General features: G+C 42.8%; 1 protein-coding gene across 1 annotated transcript in view; it reads right to left on the minus strand.

Annotated features, from left to right (window-relative positions):
* Positions 1-767, minus strand: part of NUDT14 (nudix hydrolase 14) — a 60,910-nt gene extending 60,143 nt beyond the window's left edge. Inside the window, exon 1 of the mRNA XM_030949953.1 lies at positions 491-767. Coding sequence (XP_030805813.1) covers positions 491-571 — 81 coding nt within the window. The 5' untranslated portion in view covers positions 572-767. The remainder of the gene's footprint in view (positions 1-490) is intronic.
* Between the last annotated feature and the right edge of the window lie 11,423 nt (positions 768-12,190).

Raw genomic sequence — 12,190 nt, forward strand, 5'->3', positions numbered from 1 at the left:
AGGTGACTCATGTTGATACAAACATGATACGGGACAGGATTTCCTTCCCCACTTCCCACATGCGGGCCTTGAGGCTGTTCACGGAATCACAGAATAGTCAGGGTGGAAAGGGACCTCTGGAGATCACCCGGTCCAAACCCCCTCTCATGGCAGGATCACCTGGAGCAGGTGACACACGAATGAGTCCCGCTGGGTTTGGAATGTCTCCAGAGAGGGGAACCCAAACACCAGCACGGGGTGAAAGTGACAGTGAAAGTGACAGTGACAGCCCCGCGCGGGCGGCAGGCACAGGGGACACCCATGGGGACGCAGGAACCGCTGTCACACCAAGGCAGTGACCCTACGGTCTGTCGGGCCGAGGGAGCGCCGGGGACAGCGCGGCCGCCCCGGGGGTGCCATGAGGCGGCAGCGGCGCTGCTCCAAAATGGCGCAGGCGGGGGCTGAGGGGCCCCGCCGGGACGGGGCACGGCGGGCGGGCGGCGCCACTCACCTGCCGGTAAGAGAGGCGGAAAGGCCGCAGGTAGAGGGAGGAGGTGCAGGGCTGGACCGCCAGCTCCTCGATGGCCTCCATCCCTGCCGCGGGGGCAGCGGCCGCGGCGTGAGGAGGAGGAGGAGGAAGGGGAGAGGCGCGCGCAGCCGCCGGCGGACGGGCCGGGAGCGGCACCGGAGCTGACGGACGCGGCCGCGGCGCTCTGCGGCCTCTGCCCCGAGAGAGAGCCGCAATCACGGAATGCTGAATTTCACCCCCCCAAACCGGGACACAGGAGCCTCGCCGCCTTTATTCACAGAATCACCACGGTTGGAAGACATCTTTAACATCATCCGGTTCACGCGTCCGCCCAGCACTGCCCCTGTAACCCTTAAACCAGTAAACCACGTAGCTCAGTGCCAGATCCAGACACCTCTTGGACTGGTGACTTCACCGTCTCCCTGGGTAGCCTGTTGCAATGTCTGACCATTATAACAGTGAAAAAAAATGTTTCTAGTGTCTATTCTGAATCTCTTCTCTTCTAGCTTAAGGCCATTTATTCTTTTCCTTCCACTGCAGGCACGGAAGAAGAGACCGGCCCCCACCCACCTCACTACAGCCTCCGGTCACGGAGTAGAATTATTCTCCAGAAATACCTATTCACCATCCTGTTTTCTCTGGAACTTGGCGGATTTTCTCAGAGGGTCAGTTATTCCCACACTTTACACCAAAATGTATGGGGTATGCCGGCACTGAACTGAAACCCGACCCCCTCCTCCAAAGCCTTGATGCGATCTAAGTGCTCCCAGGTTATCCCGCTCCTGGACACCAGCGGGCTTTGCAGGATGAGCACCTTGCTGAGAAAAGCACAGTCCCTTCTGCCTGCCTGCTTGTGTGGTGCTTTCCTGCTAAATGGAGATTGTATGAGTGGTGTGGAAAATGCAGGTACAAATACAGATTCGTGGATAACCTGCAATCCATCACTCGATGCATCTCCAGCTTTCCTTTTCAGTCAGCTTCCAGTACTGGCCATGCACCAGCCCATGGCAGAAGAATAAAAGCAGCTCAGTTAGGCTCCCCTGGCTGTTTTCAAGTTATAAAATAGTTATCCCTTCTTCTTTTATGTAATTATTTTTTAAGCAAAACACTTCTAGATTTAGCAGTTTCCTAGTTTTTGTAGACATTTGATCACAGTTATGCAACATTAGGTTACATTACTCTGGGTGCTTTAATACTCCTAATAATTATTTTCTAGGTTCATGAGCAACGGAGCTCACAATTTGTGGTGGTTGTTATCTCTCTGATTTGTGATCACTTTCCATGCAGATGTGCCTATGTACAGCAATTTAGGTGCCACATAAATAAAAATACTTGTCAATGTGTTGGCCACACTGAGAAAAATCTAAAGTTTCTTGTATATTTTTTCTTTTTTTGTCTTCCTCTGTACTTCCATTGCATCACTAAGAAAGTTTATTGTCTTGTCTTGTGGTAGTAAGAATTTCAGCAGCCTATCTAAAAGAAACAGATCCAGCAATTACAAAACTCACTAAGAAGCAAATGAGGCAGCACTTACATTGCAGAATGCTTACCCTCAGTTCTGATAACGCAAGTGGCAAAAAAAATGCTTGGTGGGGCTGAAAAGTGTGGTTTTAAAAGTATGTTTGCAAAGCTATCATAAAAAATAGGCAAGGAAATGTATTTTATTAGCTGACTTCAAAAATATTTGTGTAACTCTGTTTGCATCACTGTATATGTCTACATATTTCTGTTTTTTTCAGAATGATCTCAAGGTCATTCAGAGCTCCTGGGAACTTAAGCTATATTTTTCTAGTAAGTTATTTCAGTCTTCCAAGTCCAATTTAAGTATAAACACAGTTTCCATGCACAGCAGGTTTACAGTATCTCTGTTTGCTTATGTTAAAAGTTACCGGCTACCCAGGTCGGTTCAGCCAGTCAGATTGCCCTCTTCAATAAACATTCTGACACCACTCTCAGGTTTTGAGTGTGTGTGTGTTTTGGGGAACGTGTCACACCGTGTGATGGATTGCTTATTCCATTCCTAGGCTGAGGTGGGAAGCTTGTGGGGTTGTGATGTGTCACAGACCTGATCTCATTAATGTACCTGGAGCAGTTGAGCACAGTGTCACAGGGAAATGCATTTTGGGATGCTCTGGTGTTGCAGTTGCAATGGAAAGCTGTCAGTTCCTTTGTTGGAAAATCTTCTTTGTGAGTATGCCAACTGAATTGAGGATTTAACAGGCTGAGATTGAGGAGTTGCCTTAATGTTCCTGTTTTACAGGTGAAATCTGAGCAAGAAAATAAATAGGAAAAATATGTTCTGCATAGTGGGACTATCATTCAGCACCTGGACCTGAATTTCATTACAATTCTTTATTAAGGCTTAGATACCCTCTGCAGCAAGTGGTTTGGCATTTGCTAGTGCAGGAACAATCCCAAGAAGGAAATTTCTCTCAGCTACCATTTATTCAAAGGGCCAATAACAAAGGGGAACAATTTACTTTTGTATGGGTGAGACACACTCCTGCTTTCCTGTTCCCTTTCACTGCTTTTGTGGCTGACTGGCGCAGTGACACCAGCCGGGCTGAAGGTGCACTGAGTTCACAGCAAGGATTAGGAGATGATACAGTGCAGAGAGGCTGCTCAGCCCCTCAGCTCAGGGACCAGGAGAGCTCTCTTCCCACCTGAATTCCAAAGGACGTGGCAAGTTTGCTCAGTAAACTGCCCCAAATACTTTGTTGTGTGTTCCTTGACATCCCTGTGTGCTTGCTCCTTTTTAAAGCAGAAATACTAGCAGTGGTATGTGTCCAGAAACTTGGGAAAACAGACATCCATAATTCCAAAGTGTTTAAGGACTGTGTTCATGCCTATTACCTTCAATGAGATATTTCCAATACTTAAGTCCATGTTTAACTTTTGAGTTTGATTAGCATTATTCCAGTATCATTTACATTTCTACAGTCCTGTCCCTAGTTCATCACTTCCCAAACTTCTTACAGCCTGGATTACTTTTGGCTGTCACAGTTTCTTTGCAGGGCACTGTCCAGGTTTATCATTGCTCTTCTAATCAAAACCAGCTTCCTCTGATGTCCTTCCACGAACCAAGTGCCTTATGCCATCACATCTTCCTTGCCAAGTGCGACTGTTAACTTGACTTCCAGTAAACCAAGAATGTGTCAGAATGACAGGTTGCCTTTCACTATATTGAATACATTCTTTTTTCTCCCTTAACAGTGGCTTCTGGATTGTTTTCTTGTTATTAAAAAAACCAAAAACACAGATACAAAGTTGTGAATGCTGTCTTGGGTAGTTTGCTCATGGGTTCTTCAGTCTCCTGGAGCTGCTGATCTCCTGCTGTAAAATACTAAAATGTAGATGTTTGTCCCTAGGCTGTAATAGCTCTGAGCATGGTTTGTGTAACAGTGTGATAAACAGCCCAATGAAGAAAAGCAGAAAGTGTGACTAAAAATTTGTGTCTTTCCTGGAAAGGAGAGAATATCAGCTGGCAGAGAGGGAAAAAAGAGAAGTATTCTGTCTGGAGTAAAGTGTCTTAAAGGAAGATTCACTGGGATTTCTTACAAAAAATGAAATGTCAACATTAGTGTTAAAAAGGAATTCTTTCTGCAGAGTAAACTTCTTTGTTTAACAGACTTCTCTTTCCTTCAAAGCAGTGTTTGCTCTGGGTTACTTCGTGAGTAACTTTTATTACCAGCAAAGTACCCAAACTTTTTTTTTTTGTTGCTCTTTTAAAAAATCCTCTTGAGCTTGGAGTTTCTGCCGGCACAGTCCTTCCCTTCTGCCTGCAGCCCCGCGGTCCTTGGGCAGGCACTCTGCAGAGGGTCAGGTTGCATCCTCATTAGCAGTTTGTTTTATTGCTGTTTGCTTTGGGACACAACCGGGAATGTTTCCGTCTGCTCGCCGTGGCCCCGGGAGCCAAGCACACCTCTCAGAGCCTTGGCCCAGGCTTACAGTGAGTGGACACCCAGGAATGTCCCTTGCAGTACTTCCCTCTTCCCACTGGAGCTTAGCGAGGTGCCTGAGCTGTTGGGTTCACTCATGCAGAGTTAGGCAGCACATTTTCCATAGTGATTTTTGTGTGTGTACGTGTCTGTGTGCACTTTTAATCTCTGTCAATCCCTGCTAGGCTCACTTTGTTCTTTGACATGCCATGGCTCATGAACAAATCATCAGGTCCTGAGCCTTTCATCTCCAGAGGACTCCTTAATATATTGCAGAGTATCATTACTTTTGATATTTGTGAGTACAGTAGTTACTAAGATACTACAAGTATGAAAGCTTCAACAACTAGAGGCATGTTGACTTGCAATTCTCAAATTCCATTTTAAAAAAATATTTCTAACCCTCATGGTTGCAGGGAAAAATAGGAAATGCAAATGATGGAAATGACAATGATGGCAAACTTAACGGTTTGTGAGCTGTTAAGTGGAGGTGATGCCACATGTTTGATAGAAGGGCTTTGCTGTTGGGGTGACAAATAACCTGGATTCCTGGGCAGAAGAATGCCAGCAGGGGCTGCTGAAGCCAAGAGGCACTGGATCCAGCTGTGTGCTCACATCAGCCCCATCCAGCTGGGATGCCATCAAAGCTGTTGTCTTCTGCCTAGAAACTGCTCCCAGAACTTCTTCCTCTGCCTCACATACAGTTTTTGTTAAGATCACATAAGGGTATTAGGAGAGTTGAACACCTTTGCTGTACAGGCTTAGTGAGAAGGATGGATGAAAGTGTCCCAGATGAAGTCTATTTTGTAAACTCATGTTGGGAATCCTTATGGTTGACAGCATAAAATTGTATCCTCTTCATGTGGGCCATCCTTGCATCGCCACAAAGATGTTAGTTTTGAGTGCCTTTCTGGGGATCAGATGCATGTTCTTTCTGTAATGAAGTGGCTGTTGTGAAGTTTGCCTTCTAAAGCTTACCCCTTAGGCTCCTGGGGAAAAGCAAGCCTGAAGCTGCCAATATCTAACTTTTAATTATTACTCAGTTCTGGGGCATAACCACCCTGGTTACATTCATGAAAGTCAGGAATTGTGCTTATGCAATTCTTTTGGCATTGTAAATAGAGCCCTAGAGAAATTTGTTTTGATTTTAGTAGTAACTTTCCTGAGAGACAACTTTTTGTTTTAATAGATTATTTACATTTCAATTACAAAATACAAAATTAGAGGTCCACACTGCAGTACATAATATTATGTTCCAACAATTTTGTTCACCATCAATTGGTTCAGTGCTGCTTTAATCCATGAATAGCCTCAGCATGAAGAACTTGGAGTAATTATTCCTGAATTTGGTTTGTAAGGACTAACAGCATGATCAAGACAGGCATGGTGTGTGGTATTCCTGATGTGCATCACAGAGAGTTAGAGGAATATGTCAGTTTGTTTCCCTTAGATGTTTTGATTAGCTCCACCTTGTTTTCAGAAAAGTGTATCTCTTTTAATAAGCACAACCGTCTTGGTCTTTACAAAGTCAAGAACTGTCTCATGGCTGTAGTAGGAAACTCACCTACGTCTAGTTAGAATAGTGTCATTTCCCAGAAGAGCTGAAATTTATCCATCTGCTTTGTGAAATGAAGGTCTGATAAGTAGCGCTTTTTTTTCTGCCTATCATCAATAAAAGCCTTGAACTAAATATGGCAAGAAAAAAAATTAAACATATTCAGTATAAATATAGATACAGATATCATGACATGTAAAATTGGTCTCTCTAAAAATAGTGAAGGAAAAAAAGCTCTGCAACATAAATGTGTAACTAATATGTCAAATAGGTCTTAAGTTATTCACAATATAATATGACAAGTTGCAATATGGTATAAAGTAGAGGAGGGGAGGTGAGAACATGGGAAGTAAATTCTCATTCTTAGCTTTTCAGCTGGGGGAAGAACAAACACACAGTCTGTGAAAAAAAAAGAAACAATATGCATGCAAAATTTAGATACTTTTATATTATATTAATTACTATCCAACAAATGTTGCCTACAGCTAACAGAGTGAAAATGATTAGAGGGAAGGCTTTGATTTTTCAATAAACTTCTCTCTAAGGAGGGAAAAAAGAAAATGATAACACCATGTTGTTTGTGTTGTATAACCATGTACAACCAATATCTGGATCTCATTATGCTGGGAACTGTTCAAATGCAGGTAGAAAAATGAAGTCTTTCACCAAAAAGCAGCAAAATAATTTGCACACAAGAACAAACAAGATGAATGTACGGTAATAAGGAACAGCTGAAGGAGAGCAAAAGATCATGAAGGATCTTCTTTTGTTTGCCACATATGTATGCAATAGAGCTGGAAGGAGAAAAGTATTTTGATTTCTCAGGGAACCTTGATGTTCCAACAGTTTGAAGTTGCCTGTAAAAAAGGACTGGAGCTGGAGCTGTTGGATACTGGAGTGCTGGCTGTAGCCATGAGCCTGGTGTCTCTGAGCTCCCCAGTCACCACAGCACTGTGCTGTGCCTGGTACTGTGCCCTGGACTGGGGGCATTACAAGCCCAAGGGTCCTTAATCTTCAGGCAATTTGTCTAGCAAGATTTCTTGGAACTGTGGGAGCTGGAAGCCCTGGTCCTCAGGAGACTACCAGCTGGGCTGCTCACAAGCTGGGGCTGGCGTAGCTCCAGTGGAAGATTGCCTGTTTTTCAAAGGAATTTAATTGAATACTTGTCTGGATGAAATGTTTCTGTTTGGTACATTGAGACATTCCAAAATAAAAATATATTCAGAGAGGTTTTTTTTTCCCACCAGATGTATGGAGCAGGTACATGGTTTGTATTTGAACATATTTAAATATAAATATATATATATGTGCTTTATGTGATAGAAAGGTAGAGAGACACAGCTGGCCATTTTCCTGCCTCCTCTTCATTAGACATATTATATCATTTTCCTGTTTATTTCTATTGCACCAGTGATTAGGAACCCAGAGCTCTATGGTGGTCATTGGTATCGAATCACAGAACAAAACAGCCTAAATGCTCTCATGAGATTCTTGGGGTTGGAAGTGATTGGAGAAGAGCAAAGAGGAAAGACAGGGTAAGCACCCCACAAATTAGTTCAAGGAGTTGTAACTTTTCTTCAAAAAACATGTGGTTGAAGGACAGCACAGACCATGGTTCTGTGAGTGCAGTGGCAGCATGGGATATGTGCTGGAGATATGGAGCAGCAGGATTTCATTATCAGAGACTTGATGTCAGGAAGCAATATAAGGGTTGGACTGAGTCAGTTGAAATGATTTAGCAAGTAATCTGCAGGTAATTGAACTGATTTGTTGTCGAGGGCTAGCTGGAAAGTTAGAATACAGGTTTTTAAAAGATTGAGTCTGGAAGAGATTGGATCTCCATAAAAATCAAAGTTCTGAAAAACAAAGTCCTAGGCATTTTATACTGGACTCTCAAAACTGTTGGCACTGACCTTTCCTAACTTGGGAAAGTGCCTGACTTTGAAACCTTGACTTTTTTTCTTTTTTTAATAAATGTTCTGCATACTTTTCAATTCTTTAGTTGTAGTCCAGAAAAAGAAAATTAACCACCAAAATCAACCCTTCCTCCTCTTTCCTATTTGTGATCTATCTTGCTGGAATTATTATTTTGCTCTGTGTTCTTGGAGGCTGCAGAGAAGGTTTCCAGAGCGTTTCAATTGGAGATGTGGGCATTAGTATGCCCACAGTAAAACTGAGCCCGAGGATATCCAGCCCTAATCTCTGTCGATCTCCTGGAGCAGCCTATTTTCATTTTACTTTTGCAGTGCTCCCTCTCTTAATGCCTCTTCCTTGCCTGCAGCCACTTCATTAGAAAGGCTGTGGAGCAGGAGAGGCGGATGTGTTTAATTCTGACAGGTGTCAAGACCAAAGGAAAGGCAAAGGCAAACTCTTTGTTTGGCTCCCTGCTCCTATGTGAGGAGTTTGCAGCTCAGCTGAACATGCTGCACAAGGCATGTGGTGTTAGGGAATGAATTGGCTTTGCTGGGCAGGGGATATCAGTGTTTTTAAACTGGTGGGGATCTATTCACTGCATTGCCTTTTTCCTGAGATTAGATTTGAGATTCTCATAACTAAGCAACCTGAAGGGAGAAATTGCCCTCCTCCATGAAGATAAGGAATTATATATTGTTTTAACCACAGTGCTCTCCAAAAACTACTACAGTTTTCTGCTTGTATTTTAAAGATATACAGTCCATGTTTGCTAATATATCTGCATGAGAAATTGTGAGGACTTAGAGGCAGTCTTTGGCAGAGACAATAGAACAGGCTCACAAACAGGTGGTTTTCATCACTGGGTGCATAATGCTGTGAGTATGTTTTAGCCCCTTGCCTGATGCCCTAATGCTGCAGAGGAGGCAGTTCTCTCTGGACGTAAATCAGGATGCATTTGCTGCAGAGGGTAACAAAGTGCTTCCTTCACTGAGGCATCCTGCCTGGTACCTGTACAAACACCTCTAGGCAAGCAGGTAAACAAACAGCACATAATCTGTCATTGCTAAGGACAGCACTGCTGCTCTGTGTACACGAGAAAGGAAAATACGTTTAGAATGAATGTGGATATTCTGTTCTTCATTCATGTGTGACTGAATTCTAATCTCTTTTAGTGTGCTGTAAATCCAAAATAACATACTGAAGTCAGTGCAGTTCCTGGGGATTTGTGCTACTGTAAATGAGAACAGAATAAAGATTTTTTTTCTCCTTCTTTCTTGTAATGGTGAGAAGAAAAGCTGGATTGTCAGCCTGGCTATGCTTCTTTGCTTTGCTGACTTTGTCATAAAATGGACATCATTTAAACATTCTTTATTCTTTTATATTTAGAATATAGCAGAAGGAGAACCTTGATGGTTTTTTATTTTACAGAAATATAAACATTAAAGTCATTTTTCTTTTACACGTGACTTAGAAAGCATAATTTACATGAAAGGACCCTATTATATACTCTGTCCTGTATTTGTTTATCTAATTGAATAGAAGAGCATTTACTGCAGTTTCAGAGTTAAGCCAATAAACATTTGTCTTTGTATTGCAGCAGTGATGTTTGACAATTAGGTTGGGTAACACCCGTTTTAACTTGGGTTTATTTTATAGTATTGACGAAGCAAAACTCCAAGTACATTTTCACCTCCTTGCTTGCACTGTTGTCATAAGGTAGATATTTGGCAAAAGATCCAGAAAGCTTTTCTTACAAGCTGCCTGTGTTATTTACATCATCCTTATTCCCTTCACCATATAGATCATCTCACAACTTTACATTTTATTTCACATATCCCTGGATATCCTGGATGCCTGGTGTGTGAAACAAGATGTAGAGATATGAGCAGAGGGATTTTAAATGGACCTACCTTTATATATTCCCAGTTAAAATCAAGAGGAAAGCAGCAAAAACCCAACTGAACCTTTTTCTCTTATGTGCCATGCTCACACCAAAACATCTGTCCATCCACTCTACCTGCTTCAAATCCAGAACACCATGGTTATAGGGGTGTTAAATGCTTATTTTCACTGTCAGTTAGAAGATGCCGTTGGCGTACTTAGACATAAAAATACCTAAAGACTGGTATATTATTTTATTTTTGCTCCATAAATGGCATTCTGGATTGTGCTGCCTGTATCAAATAGCTCCTAGAACATCCCTCTTAATCAGTTCCTTTTGGGAGCAGGATCGTCGGGCTTGTTCTGAAGCCATGCCAGTGCCAGCAGTGCATGGGGACTACAGATGAGAGCTTTGTTACAGAAGCATGAGATCAATTCACCATTCCAGGCCATGTAGTAAATGCATTCCTGACTGGATGTTACATCGTTTTTATGTTCCTGGGACAGCATTGTACTGTGTCTCCTCACTGAAAGAGCCATGTTCATTAGATATAGGAAGTCCTGCTAATCATCCATAACGCAACATTAACAGCTGCTGGTAGATCTTTGTGTGCCCACTGATCAGGGGAGAGCTCGCAGGAGATTTGGTGCTTCTTTGCTGTGATTGTTTTCCTCAGCATGCTTCAAAATCTGAAGTTCTGTGCAGAGAAAAAAAAAAAAGGTGCAGTTAATCCTTAATGTTGTGAGGAAAACTTTTAAAACATGCACCAGATGGAAATCAATGCAGTAGTGTCTGCAGGCAGACACATACACTGAGAAGCAATCTGAAGGCTGACACTATTTGGATTAAAGGCAAAAGAGCTGCAAAGCAGTCACACAACTTAGATATCATCAATGCAGTACAGGGGCTCTGCACTGAGCCCTGTCTTGTTTCACATGGTTGATAGCTTTGTTTTTGCCAGTGGCTCAAGATAAACCCAATTTTCTCTCCTGTTGATTTGTGCTCCCTTTCTTTTGTATAGACAACTTCCATTACTTCCTTTAGCAGTGTACACAGATAGCTGACTCAGGAATGGACTGACCGGAAAAAAAAGTATTTCCAGTCTATGGACAATAAATTTTTATTTCTCCACTTGTTTTCTGCCATTTTCTCACAAGAAGAAAAAAAAAAGATAGAAAAGAGCATAACTGATAAATGGTGAGATGTTTGCTTTGAACTATTTTGATCTATATGAAGCCCTTACACTGGAGTTGATTAGCCTAGTGGCTGCTTTGTGTATAGTGAAGTCTTCAGGAATCTCTGCACTCTGCAGAATGCCAACAGTTATTCCTTAGCCCCAGCTTGGGATCTCTGACACCTCTTTGTGGGTGAGATATAGCAGGATTTCTACAGATTATTCTCCAGAACAATCCATTGTTCATGCAGGAGTCCTGTGTGTCTGGCTCCCATCTAGTTTATGGGACGGGCTCTCTGCTGACAGTGTTGCTGATTTTGGTAGAGAAAATATTAATCCAACATCCTCCTGGTAATACTAAAATAAATTATAAAATAAATCCCAAGGTGGTTTACAGAGTCTGGAAGGAAAATTACATAGCAAATCACATCTTGTACCCTGGAAGCCAAGTGGTTTCCCAATGTCAGCAGCAAACAGGGGATGTGACTTCAGAGAGCTGGATATTCCATGTGACACGGAGGGGATATGGGCCAAAAGCACATGGAAGCCCCTTCATTCCTGGTCCTTCCAACACAGGAAAATGCCCATAAACCATCAGAACCTGCTCAGGAGTGAAAGCTCTGCCAAATGAATAGTGCAGAGCTGGTAGCAGCTGCTGGCTGAGACAGGAAGACAGCTGGTGTCTGTGGATAGTGCCCATGGGGGGAACTGCCCTAGGAGGTGGCAAAGGTAAAGTAGAGCAATAATCAAAGAAATGCCCATCCTCTGGGTGGAGGTGTTTGCATGCAGCACCTTGCTGCACACCTAAGTGCCTGGCAGCTCGAGGTTGTTGATACTCTGCAAGACCATACATGGTACCATTTGCTTTAATAGTAGCAATTAGTGGCCCAGTAGAATAAACAATGATTTTATGAAAATGAGGACTGATCCATTCATGGATGGATCTGGAACAAAGATTGAATCCCATGCTTGTCATCAGTCAATGCTCCCCTCAAGGTGTTCATTGTTCAGCCAGATTACACTGCAAGATCCATGCAAAAGACCATGCATTTTTGTACATTTGCTGCATTGCACAGTACCCTGGGGCTCCAAAGCAGCTCTTTGCTGTCAGTAATGCCTGCTGTATACCCTAGTGCAGGCAGGCAAAACAGCAGCCCCCAGAATCTCTTCACAAAATTCAAAAACCAAAAAAACCAATATCATGGGGTGTCTCTGTTTT

The sequence above is a fragment of the Camarhynchus parvulus genome, chromosome 5, assembly GCF_901933205.1.
Source record: "Camarhynchus parvulus chromosome 5, STF_HiC, whole genome shotgun sequence".
In the NCBI taxonomy this organism is placed as follows: Eukaryota; Metazoa; Chordata; class Aves; order Passeriformes; family Thraupidae; genus Camarhynchus; species Camarhynchus parvulus.